The 27,751-nt window shown below is 42.8% G+C and overlaps 1 protein-coding gene across 1 annotated transcript; it reads right to left on the bottom strand.

The window, feature by feature from the left end:
• Positions 1 to 374: 374 nt before the first annotated feature.
• vgll2b (vestigial-like family member 2b) lies at positions 375 to 9,227 on the bottom strand. The gene is made up of 4 exons (XM_006631510.3): positions 8,890 to 9,227; positions 7,659 to 7,914; positions 4,926 to 5,324; positions 375 to 3,768 (listed from the first exon to the last, which is right to left on the bottom strand). Exons 1-4 carry the CDS (start codon positions 8,974 to 8,976, stop codon positions 3,725 to 3,727), a joined length of 786 nt encoding a protein of 261 aa, XP_006631573.2. The 5' UTR covers positions 8,977 to 9,227; the 3' UTR covers positions 375 to 3,724.
• Between the last annotated feature and the right edge of the window lie 18,524 nt (positions 9,228 to 27,751).

The following is a 27,751-nucleotide window of genomic DNA, read 5'->3' as shown; positions in this document are numbered from 1 at the left end:
TAGGCTTGCTTAATATTTTGGCCAGTGAGCTGAGTACTCTGATGTGCTCTTACCCCAAGCTTCTCTCCCTGTCTGTGTGTCTCAGGCAGAGCAAGTTTGGGTATGTGAAAAAGGCAAATTCCTAGTACAAGAAATTGTATATGGCCAATAAAGTGATCGTATCTTATCTTACTCAAAATCACACGAGCCAGTTACAAGGATGCAACCTCAATGGGACTCTCAGCCTCAGGCTAGGCTTCTGGCATTGTGGAATTCACCACTGTAAAAGAGGCACAGTGTGACTTAGGGCTGGGAGCCCGCCTGAGAAATGGCAGCCATGTTCTGGTTGATGACAAACTGCACACATTTTATATATGAGGACATGAATACAAGGACACTGATACCATATTTTTTATTTCAACATAAAGGCAAGTTGTAAAATTCTCATTTACTCTGCAGCATTACTATGGCAAGATCTGAGGCACAGACGGATATGGCTTGGCATGATAATGATAATAATTATAATTTTATAAGAAAGTACAAATACATGCATACTTTTCTGCCTTCTGGTGACAGGGTGGTGTGGTAGGTAGGTCCACTGCCTCACTGGTTTTAGCTCCTGGGTTCGAATCTGGGTTACTTTCCTTGCAGAGGTTACATGTTATCCTCATATTTACATATGATTTTGCAGGATGCTCTGATTTCCTTACACATTCCAAAGATATATTGACAAGGTATGCAAATACCAAAAACTGGCATCCTATCCAGGGCGCCCTGCCTGTGCCCCGTATTCCCAGGATAGGCTCCAGGTTGTCCTGCCCCTCGCCATAAAGAACTGCTTTATCACATAAACATATCACAGTGAGTTACTGCTTTGTTCCTGATGTGAGATTGGGAAATACTGCAAGCCCTGGAACATTTACGATCAATCAATGATGGATGATCAAGTGGATGACAAAAAGAGCCCAGTCCAAAATGCCATCCACATTTATGACCATTTTTTTCCCCAGTGATGTTGAATCATATGAAAACAGTTCAGGTGCAGTTAAAAAAGTCATCAGCGTACCCAAACAAAATACGGCCTTGCAAAACTTGTCACAAAACAGCAACCAATCCAAGGTTTCATTGCACAAAGAAGTAGATGGACTTTCATTTTTGCAGGTCATACATACTGTAGGTTTCACAGTGATCACAAGTTTACTTTTGCATGACCAGTGCCACATAATTTTGACACATAGAATGCAGAACTGCTAGGTCACACGCCATTCTAAAGCTCATTTTATCTCATGCAGCTGTACATTCTGACCTTAAAACCACTGTTGGGGCCTCCACTTGGGGCAAATACATTTGTAATCTAAACCATTAATTGGCAGAAGCAAGTAAAGAACAACATTACCAGAAATGACTCCTTTTATTGATATTTTTTTTCAAAAACAGCATCTCCTGCTGAATAAAGGCATTTGACTTTATCATTTCTTGTGTACCAAAAATAAAACAAATAAACAGACTTCAGCGTGAAACTGCAGAATTTGTTGGGGAAAAAAGTATCATTACTTTTTTTTTCTTGGCAAAACGTGCAGAATTACAGCCACGTTTCGACTGTTCAAAAGATCTGGCTGGGAATTCTTCTGGGTTTCAGCATAAATGAATTGTCCACATGCTGCAACCTCCTGCATGAAATAGATAACAGACATCTCTAAAATACAAAGCTAATAATACTTTTCTTCTTAGCAGAGCCTTTTTTTCCCATGCATATTATACATGAATTCTATTCTGCAAATAACTTTTAAACAGAAGACAAACCTCTTTGCATCTTTTATTAGCCTGTGGAGTTTTTCATAAGTGTTAAGTAAAAAACAAATGACCTTTTCTTGACCTTTTATAGGTATGTTATGGCAAAGGTGTACGTACTCCACAATGGAGTTGAAATGATGGCAGCTTTAAGGTGACTTACATAAGAGGATAATGAAAGTGTCAGATTCTCAAAATGAACAAGTGCAGATCAGAACTGACAAATAGACTGTTAACTAAACATCACGCTGCCAAAATAATAAAAAAAAACTCAGTCACATGCATAAAACCAAATGCTGTCCATTTTTTTCTCAGGAATACAGTCAAAACAGGATGATTGCATGATTTTAGCAGACAAACAGATGAACTAGAGTTGGGGCATTCAGAAAGTCATCTGTATCTTTGTAGCAATAGGTTTCTGGAAACAGCAGGCTCAGAACTCCCTCATCAGCCAAACTGTGTGTTGGAGAACTGGAGCACTCTAGTGTGGCATTGTCCACTCATGTATTTAGTGTACCAGATATTGTTTATTCAAGCCTATTTCTTAATTTCTTAGTCTCTTCCATGTTTACTGAATATCCATTCATCCAGGGTAGAGATAATTAAGATGAGCTGGTGAATTAAGTGTCTCAAGATACTGAATGTCAATTCTATGTCCGCAACTGTATTGTTATATGTTTATCCCACAGATGGACTGCGTATTTAGATACTAACAAATCTTATTGGCAGAATAGCAGGGATTGTCTTTTCAAAGAGTTCTGGTAAATGAATAATCACGAGTTTAAGATACTGCGGGATCAGCTCATTTTTTAAAACCTTCAAAACTAAACACTACCAGAAACCTGAACAGTAGCAGCTGCCCTTGTGAGTACTTCCAGATCTCCTCCCTTGCATCATGGGGTCCAGTGTGAGGATCTACAAGGTGTCCACAAAGTCATCGCACCCCATGTTTCTTTGGCAGCAGTACAGTGTTGAAAACTTCATTTTCAAGCCCAAAGGTTATGATGCGCTGTCCTTTTTAATAGTAAGGAATGATCTGTTCCTTCATTGTTCTTGGCCTCTAAGGGACAGACTGAGAAAAATGAGGAAAGGGCATTTTGTGCCTGCACACTTGTCATTTTGTGGCCACATTACAACCACTTTCTTCACAAAGGAGCCTCAGGTAGAAACAGAACTGTGTTGACACCCTGTTCATTACAGGCCCGTCAAATAGAACTTTCCAGAACCATGGCGCGATCTCTGGATTTACAGAAAAAGTTCCTGCTGGCACTTATCCATAGTTTAAAGCAGGTAAACAAAAGAATAACGTTATGTGACAGATAGTTATACACCTCAGCCATAATTTTGCACCCTTTTTTCTTTACTGAAGCAGTCTAGGGCACACAGCAACAGCTGCAACACAACCCCTTCTACCAATAGAGGTTCAGCACCTTGAGTTTTCAGCAAATCTGCTTGAGTATAATTTATATTGGCAGACATACAAATACATACATATAAATATAAATATTAAAAAAAAACAACAGCTTCCAACCCTGTCATTGCACTTCAGAATAAATACAAAGGAAAACATTACAGGTACGCGAAAATGACTTTGGAACGTCATTGAGAAAATGCAGGCAAATAACGCCCTCTGCTGGTCACCTCCTCCCTGACCATTTTGGTCTCCCCTCTCTCGCTCTTGCTCAACGTGTCTGTGGTTGTTCAATTTTCCGGGGTCAGCGCAGCTTCACTCACAAAGATGGCCGAGGGATGAAAAAATAAAGCAAACCCATGTTCGGAAGTGTATCTCCGGCGACGTGCTCCTCTTTCGCTGTTTGCTCTGTCTTTGTGGTACTCACAGAACAAAAGATTGAAAAAAAAAACACACAGACAAAAGTTACAAATGGGTTCCAAAGACGAGCTGGAATTGTCTTATAGTCTCCATCAGCTGGCTGGGGGAGTTGTGACAGAGGTGTCAGAACCAGTACAGTTCTTTGGCTTTCTTGTGGTGTTGCAGCCCTGAATCGGAATATTAAACAAGAGAAAGGCAGCAGGTTAGACCAATCACAGTTAAAGTGACATCCTACCATCTATCCATATTCAGTAATTTGACATCAGTGCCTCACAGAAACACATTTTCAAGTCTAGTTTATTTTGTCTGTGCATGGCTTCAGTCTGTCCTCCATATTTACAGCCCTTTGAGGTTTGTTTTCCAAAACGCCACAGGGTTACGTTTGTACAATTTACTTTTGTTTAAAAGCATGCCTTCTTTTTTTTTCAAGCCTGGGCAATGGGAAGGCAGCGCTTGTGTGCAAACGTCCCCTTACTGACACTCCGTAAAGGGAAATGGACTGAGATGAGTCTCTGTGGAAACTAGCCTCCATGCGAGCAGAATGTCCATTTGAAACCTCTTCTCTGTTCTTGTGTTTTCAATTGTTGCTTAAACTCTCAGTAAAATCCGAGGACCTGAATATGCAGTATGACTCACAGCAGTGTGTTTATATGTGTGGAATATTGTGATTTGTTTCAATTGATCCTTGTTATTTTAATTAACTTAAAGCCATTTACTCTGCAGCATCATCTGTGGCAGGATCTGAGGCACAGAAGGATATGGCTTGGCATGATAATTATAATGTATAAGAAAGTATACTGTACATAAATGTGCATTAGTGCTTTAATTATCATCATAAGAGAGCACCTAATACACACTACTGTATACATTGTAGTACATTATGTTACAGTATAGAGGTGGACTTGGCAACAGGTGAATTTGGCTATTTGTGATGCTTTTTCTGCACTAAACCTTCACAAATGTTGAGACCCTAATGTACTCATAAGCTGATACTGTTCTGAGTTTCATAATAATTTTGCATCAAGATGCTTTGAGCACCCTGGGTCCAGTTCCGGACTTGGAGTGCTATCTGTGTGGAGTTTGCATGTTTGCTCCATGTTTGCATGTGTTTCCTCAGGGTGCTCTGCTTTCTTGCCACGCTGGTAGGTCAATTGGTCCTGGTGTGAGTATGTCTGTGTCTGTGCCTGTGTGTGTCTGCCATGGACTGGCGTCCCGTCCAGGGTGTACCCTGCCTTGTGCCTATTGCATGCTGGGACAGGCTCCAGCTCCCCCCTGACCCTGAGTGGGATGAAGCAGCCAGAAACACAGGCTGCAGGCCCCCTACCTGTGTCAATGTTGAGCGTCAGGGTCTGGGCGACGTCGCTGGCGGGGATCAGGCCCGGCCAGGCGGGGGTGGCGTCCAGTTTGGTGACATCGTAGTGGCCGGGGAGCGGGGGCAGCCGGCTGGGCCGCACCGTGGGCATCAGCAGGGGGCTGTAGTGAGGCTCCAGCCCCGCGGGGGAGTAGAGTTCATGCAGCGGGCGGGGCGGGGCGTAGGCGGGGCTCGGCGGGTAGGCCCAGGACTCGGAAGGGTGCGGGGGAGGCAGGCCAGGGTGCAGGGCAGGGGAATAAGGGTCTATGGAATATGCTGCCCCATCGGAGTGTCCTCGGTTCGACGGGGAAGGGTAGCTACTGTCCCAGAACGAGGGAGGGAAGCTTCGTCTGCTGCTCGGGGAAGCAGAATCTGCGGAGAAGCAGCACATGGAGTGATGAGCCTCAGTATGAAGAGGAGAAAAGGATATGAATATTGGCACCCTGTAGTATTGTCCACTCCCATATTTAGTGTACGGCATGTTGTTTCTTAAACCCTACTTCTTTCTTAGCCATACCTATCCCATGTTTACTGAATATCCATTCATCCAGGCAAGAGGTAGTTAGGATTAACTGGTGAATGAAGCGTTTCGAGATACTGAATGTCAATTCAGTACGCATTGTGTTTCCTGCTCGATCTCTGTACCAGTGGGCGTGAACGCAAGACTCAATCAGGTTGAATTCTCGTCGGGGTCACTGCAAAGCTGCCGTCTGCATCCAAGCTGCTTAATTTGGAAAACAAACTGTTGGAAAGTAGGGGATGAATAAGCTACGGGATTTTATTTAGAACGACAGATGACCAGGGATTCATGCACTCGTCACCAGAGACAATTAGCCATTTAAAGCATCTGAGTGCGTGATTCCTGTGTGCATTCAACACTGATGGCACAACGTTTTCTATGTGGTGCATTGTACATGTTAAACGATACACAGATGGACCAATGCAACACTTTTATAACGTTTGCGACATGGACTCATCAACATGTTTTTTTAAACAAAACATTGATTTTTTTTCTAAGTATTGCAGTGAATCGCTGAGGTCATTCTGATTTACTTTCACTTTTCTATTTTAAGTTGCTGAAACTATCGAAAAAGTAGAAGTGTTCCCTCTGACGTCCTTGTCGCTGTGTAAGCCTTAGGGTTAAATAATAACAGAGGAGCATTTTTGTAGGTTTTTTTTTTTTTGCTCTATTTTCTTTTTTCTCGTTGTCTGGAGAAGGATCGATGGGCACCGCACAAATCACTGCTGCCTCGCCGGTGTATTGAAACACCAATTGCAAAACATTCAACAGCGCGGTTTTCGCCAAAAAACGGTGCCGCGTCTTCGATGGTGTCAGAGTGTCCAGCAAAGGTTTATTACTGTTCCACAGCAAGTGTGTGAGGGAAAGACCCTTCTGTCCGTCAGTACACAGCGGCTAATTTGAGGAATCGGACAAGGTGCGAAATTCTCATGCGTGACTTCACCGAAGTGCTAAAACCCTCGCGTAAACTTGTAAATAAACTAAATGGCGCATCCTGAAAACGGTCGCTGGGTCACCGGTTCTCCCAGCCTATATAAGGAAGCAGAAGCGGTATTTAACCTGAGAAACAGCCGCTCTAAATCACTTCTGTGGCGACATCTTGTCTTCTGACAGCGCAGGCCTCCCACCTGTTGTTTTCACTGGACCGTCTGCCCCTACTAGAATGTCAGGAGTCGGTTTATTTTTTAGCTGTTCCTTTTATATTTAGAATTCCACTGGAAAAAGACACCGGGATAAAGTCCCGATCAAACAACCCTAGATAAGTCACCAGTCGGTATTGTCTTTGAACGCGATACGCTTTAACGTTCTACATTACAGCGTAAAGACGCACACATTCCGTTTATACATAGTATCTGTAACAAGGCGCTGCGTCTTCCGTCAAGTTGTCTTAAATGTAGGCTATAGGAAGTATACGCGTCTACTATTAGTAAGTGTACAAGAGTTTTCACTTACTACGAAGGGCTCTAAGGGCACTGTCAGATTTACAGTTTTTTTGTAGGTTAGTCGTTAATTGCTGATGGACTTTAAGCAGAGATTCTTAGACGTGTTGAAGGCAGATTACCCCACCAGCCGACAAGAGCGCCGGCCACGGCCTCATAGCAGAAGTGTCACGGGGGATATGAAGCTTGCACAGTATATATTCTCACCCCACACAGGAGGGATGATATTAACTGTACGAATTTGTAGGAATTACGACATTTACAAAGCAATAAATTAGGACATTGTGAATTCTGTTTTGCGGGACTCTTCTTGAGAATATATTTTTCCTTCTATTTTTCTGCTGGTTTCTTGAAAGGGACCGGTGATCTCCAAAAGGCTAAAAATGTGACAAAAGTCACAATCCACTACAAAAAATGTCGCCCTTTCTCAAGGTTAAGAGAAGCAATGGGACAATGTGCCGTATTCACAAAACGTTTTCTATAAATTCAGTATGGTCATCATTCCCCCCCGAGAGCTGCAAACGCCCATATAAGCCATAAACTAAAGAGGTTATTCACATTAGCTGTAAAAGAAACAGTATGCGCTGTGACTTGTTGAATGTTTAATTTGTCTTGCATTCCTTCAAGAAAAATGTGTCTGACAGCGAATTTAAGTTGAACCCTTTAAGAGCATAAAGAAGTCACACTATTTGGGGAGAGACCTGATTTCTTCAGGATACGTCTCCGGTGTTGGCGCCCCGATCTCACCTGATCCCAGCTCCGCGACACGTTTCTTGCCGTCTCCTTCCATGTAGGAGCTCAGCGCTCGGGAAAAGTGCTCGTCCACCACGCTGCTTATGTCGCCCTGGTAGTAGGTGAAGAGGACGCAGCGGGAGCTCAGGTACTTGGCCTCGGGGGCCTGCTTGTCCTTCTCCCCGCCTTCACCGGAGCCCGGGAAAGAGGCCGCGCCAGTCCCGAGAACACTGTCCACCCGTTTCTGCATCCTTCCACCGCCCCCGAAAACCTTACCGCAGGGGGAAAAAACAGGGAAAAATGCGCTTTAAAAAAGGGTCTGTGATGCCTTTTCCTTTATTAACCTTCAAATCCTCCCTTTTTCGTAGCCCCCATCATGACCCCACTTAGGTCAGGTGAAGACCGCGGGAGCTCAGCCTTCCCTCCCGAACTCCAGTGACCCAGGGAAGAGAGCAAGAGTGGAAGTTAGTAAGCCATCACAGAGGGCACCGGGTATCTCCTGTTCTCCTAGCCTACACCTGGAATTGGAAAAGTTAGCTGGGATTTAACCACTAAACCGTCTGACTGAGAAGGAGATATTACTGAAGATTAAATTAAAATGAGGGATTTTAGTTGCCCAGATATCTGACAAGGCAATTGCGGTTTTATCTAGATATTTACTATGGGGGAATGCAATCAACGGAAGAGTCCGTTCTTTTTTGATGTTGTATAGCACCTTTTTACGGTGATCACAGTTCAGAAAATTAAAAACAGATTTGACCATTCAAAACAAGGATCCACGCACGCCAGGATCCACTTTCATTCATGAAGACAAATCCTCCACTTAACACACGGAACAGCTTTGTTGATACAACTAAGCCGAGTTTAAGACACCAGATAAAAATAATTACTGTCTGGAATTGTAGATAAAAACGTGCAATAATTATGAATATACAGAACACGACAGTTAGCAAAATAAGAAAAAGTGCTTTAACTGCTCTTTAGACACATGAAAATACATTTAGTTGCGCTTAAAAAGCAAAAGCAAACAGCCTTCATAAATTATAGGCTATCACCCAAGCAATCACCCCGTAGATTGCTAAAAATAAACCCCGTTCCTAAAGAGCAAACTAAAACGCGCTTATCTTTTCTTTTACAAAACGATTAATTATGCAAAGCACGGAGGAAAACCATCACCACCCATTTTGAAAGTGCGCTTGTTCTAGTGGTGTTATAAATGAAAGCCAGTCACACAAGCAGTTCTTACCTGCAGGCTGTTGACGCTGAAAGAAGAGGCTGAAGTATAAGGTGCGCAAGGTCCATGGGCTGGGTACATAACCTCCGCGCAACTCATGATCCTTTTACAGTCTCCAGCGGAAAGCTTTGTGGGACGGAATGGCTGGACTCACCCGTGGAAAGCGCCCTTTTAGAGCCGCCGGACATTCCGCCGGCCGGCAGAAGAAGCTGGATGTCTTTTACAGCAAAGTAGTATTGCTGTATATCACGAGCCCTACAGAACGACAGCTGCGCGCCTGCACTAGTCCGCCCGGTGGAAGAGACAACACGTTTTCCCTACAGCTCGACTCCTCCCCTCTCTTCTCACTCAAGAGACTCTAAACTCAAACCCAGTGTGCTCCTCGCTTGTCATTCGGCGTGCGAAGTATTAAGTCGTGGTGGTCCTTAAACGTTTCCGCCCGATTCCACCTTTTTAGGACACCTTTCACTAGTAGGCTCAAGAAAACTTTTTTTCTCTCTCCTCCAAACATGAAGTTAAGAACATTAAATTTGCTCCCCTTGTTTATCTAAAAAAAACAACAGAAAAAAAAAACAAAAGAAAAACTGAAGGTCTAAATAAGCACATCTATTAACATTTTCTAGAGCGTCTAAGAGCGATACGGTTATATTTTTGGGAAGGAAGAGCAATAATTGGTTATCCAGGCGTTTTGTAACATAAAACAAATTACAAACAAAAGGAGGCTATCTGGCCTATCCCAAACTGTCCTATCCTAGCTAGTCCGTTTGGTAGTTCAAGAGGAATAACCCAAGAATTAGGTGCTTTGCGAATGTTTGATTATTTAAGTATAGTAAGTTTGTGTTTATCCCGCTTGGTTATGAAGTAACCCCCCAAAAGAGACAAGTAAACCCCCAAACCAGCCATGCAGAAACAGGGGCGTAAGGAACAGTATGGAAACATGGACATCACAATAACAAGAGAAGACAGACTTTAAAACCTGCGGGACACCTACTGATTGAACTGCAGTTAGGACGCCAGACTGACCTGGGTCTGAGCTGATGGCATCAGGAATAGGAAAGAACTCAGGGTCGCTCAAACCCCAAAAGGAACAAGGGAACCCCCAAACCACCAGTGTGGAAAGAGCGATAAGGAAGATGCATGGTAAAGGAGAAGGCAGACATCACAAGTCAGGATGCCCACCGACTGAACCAGTGGCAGGACACCGGACATAAATGCGAAAATATTTGAGGAGTGTGCAAGAGTTGCAGTATATAGAGTGAAAGTCAGTAATGATCGCAATAGAAAACAGTTAAATGATTGGCTTAATGTCTGTCATTATCTCTCCTACAACTTCAATTTCAATAAGAAATTGCTGCTCTTCACTAAGAGTTTTAATTTCTCGAAAGATACCAGGATATCAGTTTGACAACCTGGCTGGGTAGCTTTTTCCAGATTTCTCCATTTTAAATGCACTTTCCTGTAGTATCCAGGTGTGTTTTCAGTTTGTGTTTCTCTGTTGATTCTGAAGAAGTCAGTTTTTTTACTCTTGTCAATACCTTTGATGGTTTTGAATACTTCAGTGAGACCTCTCATAATCCTGTGTGTGGAGAGTCTTGACTTCCTTCAGCCTTCCAGTGCAGGGCGTTCCTCTCAGCCTACAGGCCAAGGAGTTGTGGGCAAACCGCTGTTTGAACTCACTGTTAATTCTCCTGGAACCTTTACACCTACTTACTGGCGAAATATTTTGAAAAGATATCATGTTTCTTTAAGTAAAGTAGTGAAGAGTGTTGTTTCTGCTAAAGAATGCAAATACTTCCATATCGATTTAAGTCCCCCTGAATATAGGCAGTACATCAGAAGAATATATTTGTACTTTAATTTATGCAGAATTCTGTCAAAGACTCATTAGTTTACTCACTAATTTCAATTTACAAGGACTCTTACTCCTACTCAATGGACACCTGCTAGCTCTAGGATTGTAATTTGAAATGAACGGATTGGCTGAAATGTTGACTAATTCCTGTCTTAGATTCATAAGGTGACGTGGGATGTCCCTCAAGTTGATTTGGTTAATAGCTTTTGGCCCAGAAGGAGACAAGGGTATCGCATGAAAGTGCTGTAATGTAAATGATGATTAGCAGCATTGCAATGTCAATTAGTATTCCACCCTAGCTTAGCAGCGTTAGAAGGGAACAGGATACTCCATTAACATGCTGAGTTCTTCACAGCCTTTTTTTCTACTTGGAGAGAAGACAACACTCATTAGAAGACTGGCGAATTAAATTGATGGACTTTTGGAATCATGATGGCAAATTTGTCATGTTGCAAACATTTGTACATAAAAAGAGACCTGTTTATTATATTAATGAGTTTATTTATAGACTTTATAGATACTGGACAATAAAAGTGAATTTCCTTTAACCTCAGTAAGCAGACAAGATGATGTGCCTGATGATGTCTCAGAAAGTATTTACATTTTCAATCCATTTCAATTCCATCCATTTTCTGACCTCTTCTTCCTCGTCTTATACAGGGAAGCAAGGGAGCTGGAGCCTACCTGCTATGCCCACCATAGCACCCTCCATTTCACTTAGAATTGTAAAATCCCTTTCCAGCAGTATTGCACTAATATCATGCCAGTACTTTAGTCATATTCAAATTAATGTGACGCAGAGATGAACACTTGCCTGGCAGCAGAATAGGGCAGCCTGCCCGTAAGAATCAGGCTGACAGGACCCTGCTACGCCTCTCTTCATGAGGAATGAGCCAGGGAGCTGCTGCAAGAGTGAAGAGGGGGTGGAATGAGGGGTGTGAAAGGAGGTTTGAAAGCAGATGAGATAAAGTTTGTCCTCCTCCCAAACATCTGTTTAAGAATGCCGTTTAGATGACCTGAGAAAACTCCAATGTAAAGCATTGGCCCAGGTGGAAGTGCGTGTCTGTCTGTGTGTGTGTGTGCCTGTGATGGACTGGCGGCCGATCCAGAGTGTATCCTGCCTTGCGACTGTAGCTTGGCTCAGCTCGTTGACTGAGCTCATTGTGCAACACAAAAAACAGTGAAGAACTGAAACAAGACAGTGGTTCCTGAGTGGATGAGAATACTTTTGAATTTCAGTCAACCAGGTGGTGACCTTTGCTCTGCAATTGAAACTGTAAATATCCTTCTGCTCCAGATGTGATTCTCAGTCCTGAGATCCACAGCCACTACTTCTTTTCCTTCCTTGATTCAATTGTGTCTTGGTGATATTGGCCATTCCCAAGTCTTTAGTTTTTGAGGAGTTTGGGGTTTCCACAAAACCTGCTGGGCTGTGGCTCCCCAGGACCAGGAGTGAAGATCACTGTGTCACAGTACACAGCAGGCTTGTACACAGTGTCCTATCTCCCCACATCTCATTTATTTTAGTGCCACTGACAAATGAGTCTCTAAAAATAGTTCTTGAATAACCTTTTTATTTTAAGGCTGGTTTTAATAGGTTTACATTAAACCTAGCGTGCATGTTACAGGACCAGGAGCAAAAATGGTGCGAAACCAAGGCTCTCGGCCGAGTTAAGAAATAAATCTTATCCTGATCCTAAATTATTAAAACTGTGCAGGACGAGAAGTGGGAGCTGCTGAATCAGACAGCAGCAGAGGGGAGTGATGCAACTCTCGCCCCCCTGTGCTGCTGCAGGAATGACAGCTGCTGACAGCCCAGCGGCAAGCTGGGTGTCTGCAGAGAGCTACAATAACACATGTTATGGCAGTTCCTGGTATTAATGACCCTGACCTGCACTTCTTCCCATGCCCATAACAGCTGTTTCCAGTCATTTGTCTTTGTGGGCCAGTCCCATATTTCATGTGGGAGTGGGGTGGGGGAAGAGGGGAGGGGCGGGTGTCACCTGACCACCGTCCCACAAAGTGACCAAACTAGGGAAGGGATGAGAGAGTCCTAGTGGAGGGCTGGAGTGCGTCTAGAAAAGACATCTGAGCGGCCAGTCAGAAGACAGGCAGGTAAAAATAAGCCTGAGCCCGTGTGAGTGCGTGTGTTGTATGTGTGTGTATCTGGGAGAAAGTGTGAGTGGACCGAAAATAAACTCAGGTTACATCATTGCCTGGATATGTCTGTCCACAGATCCCCACAAACCCCTTTGCTTCGTTTCGCAGCGCCAGGGCTCTTGCAGCCGTGTAAGAGATGCTGTAGCCAAAGGGATCTCTGATAAATACAGGGAAATTCCTTGGCCCTTTTCCGAACTTTTGAACCTCCCGCAGTAGGCTTTTACAGGTTACTTACAGGCTATGTCCGTGGTTTATTCTGCCATTTTCCCAGTCCGTGTGCTTCAGCCAGGCAAGTGCAGATTGTCAATGATGCTTTCTTGCCACCCCACCTGCTCCACTGCTCATGTGGTCCTCAAATTGAAGCCCTGATCATGCCTTTGCGAAGCCTGTCTTCACCACAACGGTGACCTCTGTCAGGCCACACACTACTGAAACACCTCCCTGGGACTGATGTCCTTTTCTTCTTGTCCTGGATCCCTATAAGTACCAACGAACAGGCCTCCTACCTTTAGATTTTGCAGTTTGAAGCTTTACGTTAATGTCCCGGGTAACCAATCTTTTCTTCGTCTCGGTTATTTACGCTATAGCTTCCCCTGTCTTGTGCCCTACAGAAAGAAAATGGCACTAGTGAGTAAGCATGTAACAAAAACACCAGCTAGACGTTTCTACTAAAGGGCTTTATAGACAAAGTTCGGCCTGTCTCTGGAAACCCTGCCAATTTTCCCAGAATGCAACAGTATAGTTGTCTGGCCCGAGCAAGGGTTAAAAAACGTCAGCTGGTCATACCCAGTGTGGTTTGACTGCTGAATTCCTCTGAGGGTTCCACTGGTTTAGCTGCTGCTCTGCCAGATTAACCCTGTCCCTGTGTGAGCTCTACAGCTGTTTACAGTCCCTTTTATGCCTCCACAGCTGTCTGGCCCCTTCTCCACAGGCCAATTTCTAAACCTGTCAGGTGTCATAACAACATGCTGATTTGTGGGCAAGCAAAAAGGGAAGGGGAGCTCAAACTCAGCATGCAGATGGGGATTATCTTAGAATGGGAACCCACTTAAAAACACAATTACTGGACCTGCAAAGCATGCATTTGATGCAAATAGCACGTGGTAATATGGAGGTTAGCCTCTGGAGGTGGTGTGAAGAAAGTGTGATTCTCTTTGCATGTCAAAATCCCAACAGGCCTGGCAATGCAGGGCTAGGAGTGCTTCTTTCAGGACCTGCGGGTTGACACCATGGCGTCTGAAAGAGACAATGCAATGAGGGACTGTGTGCTTTTTAATACACATTGGCATCATATTCAGGAGACCTCATCCTGATGAATGTGCCCACATCTTAACTGCAGAACTCAGCCCATGTAGCGATGAAATCCATTTAGAGTAATTTCTGACAATTGGAACACATTTTGTCACTATATATGTACATGTAAATCTGGTTATTCATAACTGCATACAGCCTTGGTGCTCTCCTTGTACTGCTCTTCTTGGATTTATTGCATTTCTACAGAACTGTGTAAGTAACCACACTGCACTATTACCACTATTGAACTATGTACTGCATGGAGCATATTGCGCTTGGCCTTTCTCTTGTTTGTATTTCTATTTATGATGCACTGACGTCTAGATGGATATAAATTATGGGCATGAATATTAATTAATTAAACAGCTATTAATATTCATTCCCTTAACTCCTAATAACTGCAAGCTCTTAAAACATTCCATCTCCCTGAAAGGTGTTCTTTGTTATGAAAATAGTGCCTTCGGGAGACATTAAGAGGTATAATGTAGGGGTTTTTATAGTGCACTGAATAGGGCCTGTGCACTGACTCCTTATAGTTATTCCTTTCAACTAAAAAACATACAGGAATGTTAATGTTATAAAAATTGTATTTTCTGAAACGTTGGTTCACAGCTCATTTCGATTGCCTTCGCAGTTGCTATGGTGTGACCTAGAAAGCACAGAGTGCACTTAAGCAAACAGCAAAGGTTACAAATTAGAGGAAGCAGTCCGTTTCACTCATTTGGTTACTTATTGATCTTTTATCGTTTCATCCTGCCCTTTGTTGAAGCAGGAAATCAGTTACAGCAATACACTTGGTCGCTTATTCGCCTGTAGTGGAGTGGTGTGCCAGTGAGGTACATTCCAGTGAAATGATAAAACCATTGTAGAGCACAGAGCAATTTGGTGAAGCGTGACACGCTGTGCAGAGCTGTGTTGAAGCAGGTGCAGACACAAGCATGGGAATGCTGCGGAACTCCCAGACCCTTGCATCCTGCTTGAGAAATGAGGGTGGAGAAACGTTATTGTCTTGGTTCCTGGTCCTGGTGTCATGCCTATGACCCGTAACATGGCTTTCCACAGGCAGCTTCACGCCTCTGTCGTGCAATTGGGGTTCAGGTTACATACTCGTTGGACAAAACAACCGATTGTCACTTTTGCGTCCTGCAGTTCCTCTCGAATTGCACAGGGGCGGAGCCATCAATTGTTCACCCCGCGATCTCCGGGCAAGCTTAGCCTCCTCTCGATGTACGCGACCCGTCACATGCTAAAACAATAATAATTTACAGCAGGTCGGGTTTCCAGAACGCCCCTGCTGCCCCGGCGCCTAAAATGGCCCCGGCTCTCGGATGAGATCACTTTCCGGTTTTGGGGACCGGCGGCCTGTTGCCAAGGCCTCCACACCTGGCACCCCGGTGACATCACTCCCTCTCAGGTGACTGCCATGTCTGGGGCCTCGTACAGACAGGCCGTCCCGCGGCGAGAGGACAACTGGGGAAACATGAGCGCAGGCGGCAGGCTCCGCGCGCTGAGGGGAACCGCGGCGCTTCTGCACACGGCCGCTGGGCTGGGGCTGAGGGCTTCATGCAGGCGTCTCGGTTTCTCCCGGAGTGACATCATGCAGGCCCCAGCTATTTTTATTGCATGTTAAACTGCTGAACCAATGCACATAAAGTACTTGCTTGTTGCGGTGTGCTGCCAGAGGTTAAAATGGCCATATAAACATGTAGCCCTGGTCAAAATTTTCCATAGCTCTAACTGTCTTGGACACTTGAGCAAAAGATTCTGCCAGATGACTCGTTTGCTGAAGGAGAGGATTTATTCAGTAATGTGCGTTTAAGTGAATCTTTAGGAAAGTTTGTCCGAGTCAATTTGAATGATATATTCCAGCTGTGGCACGCTTGTATTGTGCTTTGACTATATCCCATTGTGCACCGTGCTTCACTTTACCATGCCCCACTAAGTCTGACCATGCTGTTACTTCGATTTCACCATGCTTTACTTTCTTCCAGCTGTTACTCTGGCGTAAAAGAGTAAGCACGGTAAAACTGTCAGAAAGGAACGGACCGGGATATTCCCCCCAAAAAGTGTGAGTTTATATCCAAGAAAGTAAGAGTGAGGAAGTACCATGCAAGTCACTGCCCCTACTGAAATGAAACCAAAGAAACGGAAGAAAAGTCTCAGTTTGGCTTGGGGCTTCATCGAATTCTGGTCTAAACCTTGGCACCATCCCCACAGACTTCAAGTTTTGTGATTATACACTTCAATTATAAATGTACGCACACCACCTTTACGGACAATCATGTGACGGATGGGCCCTCGAGAATTCTATTTATAGTCTCCAGCCCTCAAATCTGATGCGAGGGTCACAAGTTGTTTGTCTCTATGCAGCCTCTTCCCCTAAAAATGGCATACAGTACCAGGAGCATGTGAGGCAGTTCTCACTGAGTGATGTCATGCTTGTCTACATTACCAGTAATCCTCCGGGATCTCTTGGCCAAGCAATCGTTTTTCAGAGACCGTGTAGATACATATCTCTCTCCTTGATGTGTGAACGCTGAAAGCCTGTTATTACCGCGGTTTTTTTTTTTGAGAATAGCCCTCAGGTCAACACAGGGTGCTCCTACAATTAAACAGCTCCCCCCAGTCTTTGAGGAACACAATCCTGGATTTTAGTTCCTCCTCAGCAGGTATCTCCAGACATGAGAGCCTTGCTTTTAATCTGGCCTTTTTCGTGGAGGAAATAATCCCCTGCACAGTCTGTGCCACCCTTCAAAACAAGTGAACTCCACCAGAAGACCTCCTTTTAGACAATAAAGCCATTATACCAAATGTACTAATTCAATAAAAGTGGTGCCAAAATCTTTGAACATTCCTAAGAATATAATACAGGATTATTTGGGAAATCAAACTGCAACTACTTTGCTTGGACTAATGTTTCCAAAAAAAACACAAGGATTACTGACAGCCCTGCCTGACATATGGAGTGATATTATCCCCTATGCATTACACAAGGTTTTGCTTCTGTACCATTTTTCCTTTGCACATACATCCTTTAATATACAGGTGAAACTGACTATAAATATGCAGTAATCTCCCAACGGGTGTCTTGAGTTTGGAATGGATCAGCTGCTGGTTGTTTCTGGGGACTAGAACGTGCAGTGGCTACCATTAATGCTTCACAAAGCTGGGGCCCTGCGTTCAGTTCGTAGGGTGGTGTTTGCATGTTCTCCCTGTATTTCCTTCAGGTGCTCTGGTTTCCTCCCACAGTCCATATACATACTGGTAGGTATATGTTCTTCTGGGAAAACTGGCCATGATGTGAGTGTGTGAATGTGTGACTGTGTGAGCCCTGTGATGGACTGGTGTCCCACCCAGAGTGTATCCGACCTTGTGCCAGATGCTTGCCAGGACAGGCTCTGGCTCCCCCATGACCCTGTACTAGTTCAGTCCTGTAAGTGGTTAGAAAATGGAATGGATGAATGAATGACTGTTTCTTCAGGTGGGCGTATCCAGACACAGCTTCGTGGATGCAGACACCATTGCAAGACAGCCTTAAAACAAATTGAGTAGCCTTTAATATAAAAAGGTTAATTGATGTTTCTACATTAAAAATAAACACACCTTGCATGTCTAAGTAGTAGAGTATTCTACCAGCAGCCATATCACCCTGCAGCTCACCACTGGCAACCTACTAAAGCTCAGCAGGTGTGAGCCTGGTCAGTACCTGGATGGGAGACCTCCTGGGAAAAACTAAGGCTGCTGCTGGAAGAGGTGTTAGTGGGGCCAGCAGGGGGCGCTCACCCTGCAGTCCATGTGGGTCCTAATGCCCCAGTATAGTGATGGGGACACTATACTGTAAACAGGTGCTGTCCTTTGGATGAGACGGAAAACTGAGGTCCTGACTCTCTGTGGTCATTAAAAATTCCAGGGCGCTTCTCAAAAAGAGTAGGGGTGTAACCCCAGTATCCTGGCCAAAATTTCCAATTGGCCCTTGCCAATCATGGCCTCCTAATAATCCCCCTCTATGAATTGGCTACATTACTCTGCTCTCCTCCCCACTGATAGCTGGTGTGTGGTGAGTGTTCTGGTGCACTATGGCTGCCGTCGCATCACCCAGGTGGATGCTGCACATTGGTGGTGGAGGGGAGTCCCCATTACCTGTAAAGTGCTTTGAGTGGAGTGTCCAGAAAAGCGCTATATAAGTGTAAGCAATTATTATTATTAGTGCATTATGCATGCATAATGCAATATGAGATATTGACTGGAAAATGTTTGCCAGATCTATTGATGATAGTGACAATCAAACATATAAACCTGGATGCTGCCTGGAACCTTTTATGTGGGTTTGAAATCCTACTCAATAGCTTAGAAAAAAACAGGTGAAATAGGTGCATCGTCTGTACTTATATATGCACCTTCCACCCTATATAGCCTTGGAAGTATAGCATGTATGTATATTGGATAATATAAACAAGAATATCTGCTGTTTTTGATTACTCCAGTTTCAGCCAACTATTAAAGTTGGATTAAAACATATTTTGCTCACATATGTGTTTCACCTGCTGCAGATCCCAATTTTGATTGTGGGAACGATGCCCGGGGAACCGGCGAGTGTGACATTAAAGCCGACAAAGGGTAGGAGAGCGCCCCCCGAGCCCAGTCTTTGTTTTAAGGCCCAGCGTGCTTTGCAGCGGCTCGGCAGGCCAGTTTCTGAGATCGGGGGAAGTGGAAAACGGGACTGATTGTCTCCTCTGAAGGAAGGCGAGCGGCTCTTTGTCCCTCCGAGGAGCTGGAGGAGACCCAGTGTGTGCGAACCGCGTTAATTGCGGCGAAGCACAAAGGGCACGGTAATGAGCCCTTGGCAAGATAGAGGCTCCGGGAGCAACGGAAGAGCGCGTTCGTCGCTGGCCTGCCTCTCTGAAGAGGTGGCAGCATTTCAATGCAACACAATGACCGCTAATTAAAGCTCCGTCATTACAGGAGCCCTACGCAGCTCTCTGGCAATGTGTGTGTATTTCCTTTTTTTTCTCTTTTAAACCAGATTTGTTACCAACGTCTCAGAGTGTGTAATAATGAGGCTGCGCCGCCTGGTTTCTTAGTTACCTCTGCTAAGCTGCTACTATATTCCGTCTCTGGGCCCACGTGTTTCCATTGTGCTCAGAGGAGACTGAAAGAAAGCGAGAAGCAGGGAATAGATTTTTCTCTTACCGATCTACCAGGGTCCTTTGGAAAAGTAGAGATTTGGGATGGAGGTGCTCGTGGAGTCACTAGTTCACAATTGATTGACCGAGCAGCTTATTTTCAATAGAGGTACAAAGACATAGATTAAAGTATTAAAACAAGAGCAGTTGCAAAAAAAAAAGTGTTTTTGTCTGGTTGCTGCAAAACACCCCCATGTCTGACATTTAAACCCTTAAACATCTGGCTCCTCATGCAGTTAGGTATGCCAGACAATGCAGTGTTTGGGTCTGCTCTGTGTTGTGCTTAGTGTTGTGTCACATGCTCATCATCTCTGTTAAGAAGACCACATTGGCTGTAGCATGGTAAGGAGTTGAGAGACAGCAAAACACAATTAGTCAAAGCAGCACAAAGTGTGTGTAATTTGGGTGGTGGCACCAAGTTGACAGTTCTCCAAATGTCTAGGGAATTAGTTGATAATAAGGCCCATTTGAAGAGAAAGAGTCTTGGGGTTTGAGCAGAAAATAAATCATCCTTCAGTCTAATTGTTTTAATTAGTACCTTTTCAATTAGGCACCATGCGACTGGTGCATCAGAGTTAATTCATGATTAACCTGATCTGAAGATCCCAGCAGAAATGTTCTAAATTAGATGTAGTCTACTGTTGAACATGGATTACCTTTACTGTACTTATTTAAAACAATGCCACTGAGATTTACTTGATGTTAATCTGCTTTTCCTTGATATGCCTGAGGAGCAAAAGCCTGTTAGGGATGCCAGTGGGTGTATTTTATAACAGTGTGTCAGACAGGAGGAGTGCAGATTCACAGTGTGTCCTCAGTAAGCAATCTGGAATCTGCCAAGACGGCTCTGTGATTGCAGAACCTGTGCTGCCCTCTGCTGGCAAAACGGATGAACTGAAGTTTTTGTTATGATTGACAAACAACACAAATATCTGATTGCACCGAATTCTCTTTTCATGTTGTCAGGTATTTTAAAGTGACTGCAGGACATTGAATCATCTGGCAGGCCATTTGTGGGTTTGAATCTTCTGAGGTTTGGTAAAAGACGCCTTAAACTTCTAATCAGGCAAAGGAAGGAATGGTGAGGCATGAGACGCAACTGAGTAAGGCCTGACTTCACTTTATGTACACTTTAATGCTTTTTAAGATGCCCATACAGACTCAAGGCCCACTATACTGTATGGTGCTGCTGAATGTGTAGTAAATCCTTGGTGCAGATGTGAAGACCTACAGCCCAGCTACAGTAATATCATTAGCCCACCTATGATAACCATGCCAACTGACTGCACCCCTTGTCCAAATAATATAACACTGATAACTATAAACTGACATCAAAACAGAATCTAAAAACAAGAATGAAAAGTTGAATTGTATTTGTGATTGTGCAGAGGAAATTGTGGTTTTTTAAAGGAAAGAGTGATATCGAGTTGCAGATGAGAAGAATTGTGATAACATTCTTTCTGTAAAATTAAAGTAACAAACATTTTGACCTATAAAGACGGTACTATAAAGATCATACCCCACACATATTGCCTATTTCTGTGTTAATGTATAAAACAGAAGTTGACATTAATTGCAGTTGTTTTTTTTTTAATCTGTGTGGGTTGCGTTTATGTAGATCATGAACATTTCTTGGCACTGAACAAAAAAAAAACATTTTGTAGTGTATACAAAACACTTCAACATCAATGTCATGTGCAGTACAGTCCCAGGCATTGTCTGAATGTTGCATTTTACATGTTAATCACATGTTAATCATTAAAACATTACAAAGTGAATCATTTATCAATTACAAGGCTGTTGAAGTTATAGTTCATACCAAGTGCCAGCAATTCATTCAGCCCACAGGTGATCATGATTTTTCAGTACGGTGACATGATTGCACACTGGCAGGAGTGAGTGTGAGTTTGTTACGTGTGTGTGTTTGTATCTGTGTGTCTTCCCTTTGTTGGACTGGTGTCCTGTCCAGGGTGTATCCTGCCTTGCACCCATTGCTTGCCAGGATAGACTCCAGCTTTCCAACTAGCCTGAATTTTAAGAAGAGATCAGAAAATGGATGGATGGAAAGATAATTTTGTTGTGTTGGTGTGCAATTTGCTTTTTAACAAGTTTTAATTTACTGTAATGTTCTTGGCTATGGGGAAAACTGCATGTAGATAATACAGCCATGATAAGCATTTAGTGAGTCACTATAACACGGAATGTCAATAGTCTTACAATGATTGCAATACAATTTCATACATTGTAATTTTTAAAGTGGAAATTAATGTGGGGGTTGTCTTAAACCCAAAGGCGTAAGACCAGTTTCCATCAAAGAATGAACTAAGGCTTTTAAGCTGATCTACAGTACTTTTGAGAATTTGAGAAGTTTTCTTCTCAAATTCAATCAACGACCAGAGTGGGACAACACATGGCCAACCATTTCCTGGTGGTTAACAGAAGAGAATGGAAATCATCACAGCTCCTACAGTATGTATGTATCATCCCTCCCAACAGAGAAACCACAGAACCGAAATGTTTGGAAAAGAGATGCTGTTCTTTTTGGAGGAAATGTGCAAACAGAGCCTAATAGAAAAAAATGAGCTAGAAAGAAAGACCAGGTTCTATGTTTGCAAAGCTTCCAGGTGTGCATTGACAATAGCAGCCTCTTGATGGTGCATTCAAATGAAGGAGTGCTGTGTCACAGAAAGGTCACCTCTCCTGCTGCTGTTCGGCCAGATGTGTATTTGCACTGACCGCGTGAGAACAGGTTGATACGAGGAGTCTTTCTGTTTCAGATGTATGTTTGCCCTTTAACACAGAACATCTGACTGAAGAGTATCAGGAAGAGAGAATAGTCATAAATCACTTTGAAAGCAGCATGTCTCTAAGCATGCCTTACAAACTACCAAAGGAGGATTTCAGACGCAAACGCCTCCTCTTCTTACCCGATCAACACAGTTTTGAAAGCGCAGTGTCTGATCATTCTTTCGAAAGCTTTCATTAGAATACCGTGACCTTTCAATGTTGTCCTTGGAGCAAGAAAAGGTCCTTGCCTGTGATAAGAAATCCCTTTATTTAATTAAAACACGAGCACTCATTGGCATAGAGGCCCTTGTGAAATAATTATTTTGCGATAGAAATAATCTCATCTGAGGCACTGGCAAAAAAAAAAACAACCAAAAACAAGATGTATTGTAGAATATGGAGCAATTAAGAAAACAATTAAAAAGACAGTGCAGATGACAGAAAGTGCTCCTTTGAGGAAAGGCACTTGGCTTTCTATCTGAGGGAACTGATGCACTTTCAAAAGCTGTTATGAAGTTAACATACTGAACAATCAGATGCATAACACATGACATAACAGGGCTCAGGACTTTGCTCTTCTGGATATTCTGGAGTCTTCTGCATGACAATCACATAGAGAGTCAAACAAGAAGATGAGATGCCTTCAGGCCTGAGGATAATGATAATGACCAATCGGTTCCATTGTTGAAACTCAGCACAAGGAGGCAGGTGACTAGGTCCACAGAGAGTCTGAGAGTCAGGGTCCTCTTCACAATCACAGCACTGGCCTGACCAGTGATAAAATACTACATTTCAGATGAACATTTTTGTCCAGCACAAGAGCAAATATGGAGGGGAATGAAAGAAGAAGCTTTAGTTAAAAGAATGTATTATGTGCAGTCCCAACACAACTGAAATGTATGGATTGAAAGCAGAATGAACAGATTAATACATTTGCATACGTAATAAATATAATCCAGATTTTCTGGTGTGGGACATGAGACAGCTCATTATGTCATGTGCATCATGACATTATTGTTCAGATCACAGTATGGTCGATATTTATAATAAATCAGAAGCAACTTTATTTTCTGTTTCATCATATACAGTAACATTGTAAACATTAACATTCTTAACAGGTCAAAGCAGCTTTGGGAATATGGTGTAGGAATTTTTTTTTTTAATGCACAATACTTTGTAAGTGCAAGATATGTAGAATTCAACAAGTCAGATACAGGAGTGGACTGTTTCGGTGTCAGATTAAGTCATGGATGAAAAAGCTTACATTTATGATTCACAGAAGGTAATGGGATTCAAACTCCAGTCTCTGACTCCAAAGGAAAGCTCTTTACCTTATTGCCTATTTACCTGTGCTCACAAGGAAGAAACTTCACATGCACTCCAAGGGGGCTTGGCTGTTGATTTCTGGTTAGGCCTCAGTACAAATTATTAAAACTGATGACCATACCAAATGGATTGCATGTGCTCATAAGAGAAGCAGAACAGGAGAGGTTTAATAGTGGGTTCACAATAATTTCATCTTCCTCTATTTCAACACTTCCCTCAGACTGCAGCCTGTACACATTTGGCAGATTACACCCAATAATGAGTCAGATGCATTTCTCCAAAAATCATGTCATTTCGTTTATCCCTTACTCATATTTAGTTTTTCCAGTTAATGATTTACAGTAATTGGTTTTAGATTCTCTGTGGTTGAAGGGTGTGAATCATGCAGCTATGCAGAGAGAGAAGAGGAATATGTCTCTAATGAGAAGATGCACATCAGCAGCTTGAGCTTCAGGCCTGTTCAAATCAGCATCTTGAGTTTCAGGTCTACTTAAACGCTTACCCTAACCCTTATCTGCAGGGTTCTTTAAGGAAGGTCTGATCACACAATCATATTGAAAGATCTGCAATAATAAGTATGGGGGTTCGAACAAAGCAACAGTAAATGCCTTTTCACTGAAGTTGTGTTTCTGGTCACTTTGAAAGTTTTTCGAGTTAACCTCCTACACACTAGGACAGATTTCAGTGAGATTTCAAATCACTGCATGGGGGGCTTCAGTCTCACTAGTGTAAAGAACAAAGCATGCAAGTTTCATATGTCACAGTTCAATCAGCGATTTTCAATAGACTTGGAAACAATTATTGGTGATCAATTAAGCAGGTGGTTCTTCAAAGGAAGTAATTTAGAATTCATTGGAACTGAAATTATTTTAGTAACACCTCAAAGTTCAGGTGTCAAAGATCATTTTATTCCATAAATGACTTGATTAATTGTTAAATGATATACCAGTATTCCCAATCTACAGAAACCTGTGGACCAGGGCCGGAGGATCCTGCTGTATGTTAATACAGTCAGACTCCTGTCATTATTGCTAACATGACTGTGCAGATCCAGACATCATGAACGTCAGTAAACAGCAGGCAGACGCAACCTAACTACACAAACGTAGCTTTGGTTGGTTAGAAAGAAAGCAAATTAATAAAACAGGAGGTGAGTCTTTATCCAAAATGGTAAGGATGTTTGGCTCAGTATCAAATTGGAAAGTCCCTGTAAGGGGTTCTTAGATTAATAAGTAATCAACTGAAGTAAAACTGCAGTGCAATCGTGGTGTCAAATGAAATGCCCAAGACCTTTAAACAAGTGTTAATAAAACAGTCCCTTTAGAACTCTGATACACCTGTGACAAGCAAGGTAGCAACACCTAAGCTTACACATAAATCAATAACCTTGAATCAGGTCATAGAGCGTCTGAATGCAAGTTGGCGCACTCAGAAGACTGTCACATGGGACAGTGAATTGACAGAATTTGACAAGTTGATCTCAAGCGCTCCTCATGACTTGCTGATTTGAAACAGAAGTGGTCATGAAGGAGAGCACATGAACAGGAGGAACATTAACTTGGGTTGCCCTTAACTCAGACGATCTCAATTGTTTTACAGTGCTCTGAAAATGTTGTAGTCATTTGACCACGCCGTAAGCACCTGTTACATTGCTCAGTTACAGTTATTACTGCAGCTACGATGTTTCCAGAGACAAGGCACAAGAATTATGGGTGGGCTATGGTTGGCGAAAACTTCTATCTGTACTTCAGTCATGCTTCCTGTGCTGTGGCTGAAAAGCTTGCCCCCTCATGTGGTTTTTCACTACGTATTGCAGCTTCAAACCACTACTGTAACTCACACGTAAACCTGGTGGTTTGGTGAATGTGCTGTCTGTACTGAGGAACATAACAGGGAATTCTTTGCAAGGTCTTCCCATTTCATTCGAGCTGTTCAATTCAACTTTTCCCTGAATCTCCCTGTAGGAGTTACACCTTAAACCTCTGTCTCAATATGTTATTTTTAGCAATGCACATGAAAACTGAAAAAAAATTCTTACACCAGTCTAGGTTGGACCCATATGCTGCATGTTCCTTTATTCATAAAAGATGCATCCTTCAAATCAAGTGCTTGTCAAAATTCTGCAGACTGCTCTAAGCAAGCAGTTTTGTTTATCACTCCCCATTACGTTTTTAGGGTGGCATGGAGGCACAGTGGTTAGCACCGCTGCCTTATAGTGCTGGGCCCTTGGTTTAGTTCTGGACCTGGGATGGTGTCTGTGTGGAGTTTGCATGTTCTCCTCATGTTCATGTCGGCTTGCTCCGGGTGCTCCTGTTTCGTCCCACAGTCCAAAGACCTACCGGTAAATAAATTGGCTTCTGGGGAAGTTAGCTCTGGTGTGAGTTGGTGTGTCTGTTTGTGCCCTGAAAAGCACTGGTCTCCCACCCAGGGTGGGACATGTTGCACATGTTGACTGCTGGGAAAGGCTACACCACCCTTCAATGGGATGAAGGGGGTCAGAAAACAGAAGGATGATGTTTTTAGAATGTGTGCAAGATGACTAATTTAAAATGAAGCTACAAGTGTGCGGTAGCCCTCTATGCTTGGAATGCAAACTGACCCATCAAAAGAGAAGACTCTTGATCCCCGACCCATAATAAAACTCTGCTCCTTATTTGTTTCCATTTCCCATTTTGCTTGTGCAGTTTCCTGTATTCTGAAGGTCAGTTCTGACTGACTTACAGACTTACTGGAACAGTGTGCTCTGGACAAAGGAGTCAAAGATGGACTGCACCTGATTCTACACTCCCTCTTAATTGAGATGGTAGAACTAAGGTTGCCCTTACTTTCTCACGCTAATACAAAGATACTGAATGCTGGTAGATTTTCTAATTAATAATGACAAATTAGACATTTTGTGGGTCATATGTCAGTTGAGATGCGTTTTATCTACAATAAGAACTTGGTGAGGACCAGGTGAAAGTCAAATATGTCTAAATATATCAAATCTTAAGGTGGCATACTTATTTTTCACCTCACTGGAGAGCTTCAAGAAATTTTCAAAAGACTTATTTTCATCTTATATGCATTTCAGTAATGCATTCAGAACTGACCTTCAGAATACGAGAAACTGTATAAACAAAATAGGAAGTGGAAACGATGAGGAAAATAGCTTTATTGGGGAGACTGGGGGATTTTGGGGGGATGTTATTGATGTAATGCAACGACAGGGTGAATCTCAGTTTGGGGTATTCTGAGTTGGAATGAGGGGAGACTACTCATTTAATTGTCATGACCTGTGCCTGAGGTTGCACAGATGAGTGAACAGAGACTTGGGGATTAAGAGTCTTCTTTTCTCAAACTCTTCTTTTTTTATTTTTCTCATTCTCTTTTAATGGGTCAGTTTCTATCCCATGCAGAGGGGGCAAACCAAACTCTTGTAGCTTTTTAAATTAAGTTGTCGCACACATATTACACTGGCAAGTCAAGTGTCATTGTAGAAGGATAATTCAGCCCCATATACTGTACTGTAGCTAAAATTTCGTAAGGGTCCACACCCCAGTTATATTTTTAGAAGATGCTGCTTGGTTTCTAGTCCCCGTACTGTACCTTTATAAGAGACTTCTGTATCATATCATGGTAAAAGCAAAGAAAGCTGTAGTAAACCACAATAAGATTCTATTAAAAGCAGTGTCAAGTGTATGGTCATGATGTCAAACATTGATACAAAATGTGAGGATTAATATCAAATGTTGATCTGCCCTCCACCCACAAAATCATACACAAGGACCCTCTCTTGTGCTACGAGCCTGTAGTTTCCATCCAGTAGAAAGAGGCGATTAGATTGCCCGAATACAAGATCAGCGAGCAGGCAGACATTTTAATTTGTGTGGGCTCTAAATGCAAACTGAACATGGGAACAAAAAGGCAAAACCGCTGACATGTTTAGTGGCAGTGATAACAGAACCACACTGAAATAAAAAGTGAATTTTTAACACATTTATAGCAAGGGAGATTATTTTAGCCTTGAAATACCTTTATGGTATATCATTGTTGTTTGACTTTGTTATGGGTCATGCTCAGAGTCTTATGACAAAGATTTTCAGGATCACAGATGACAGTGTAGTCATACTTAAATCTTGATTGATGATACACACTTTATCTACACTGATTTGTAAGAAATAAATAGATATCTTACAAGAAACTGTTTGATTTGTTTTTACACAAAAGCATATGCTGTTGTACTTAACATATATCTACAGTATATATCCTCCTTGCAATATACATAAAGAGT

The sequence above is a fragment of the Lepisosteus oculatus genome, chromosome 11 (assembly GCF_040954835.1).
Source record: "Lepisosteus oculatus isolate fLepOcu1 chromosome 11, fLepOcu1.hap2, whole genome shotgun sequence".
Taxonomy (NCBI): Eukaryota; Metazoa; Chordata; class Actinopteri; order Semionotiformes; family Lepisosteidae; genus Lepisosteus; species Lepisosteus oculatus.
Note: the sequence above shows the minus strand (reverse complement) of the source record. Positions and strands in the feature narration are given on the sequence as shown.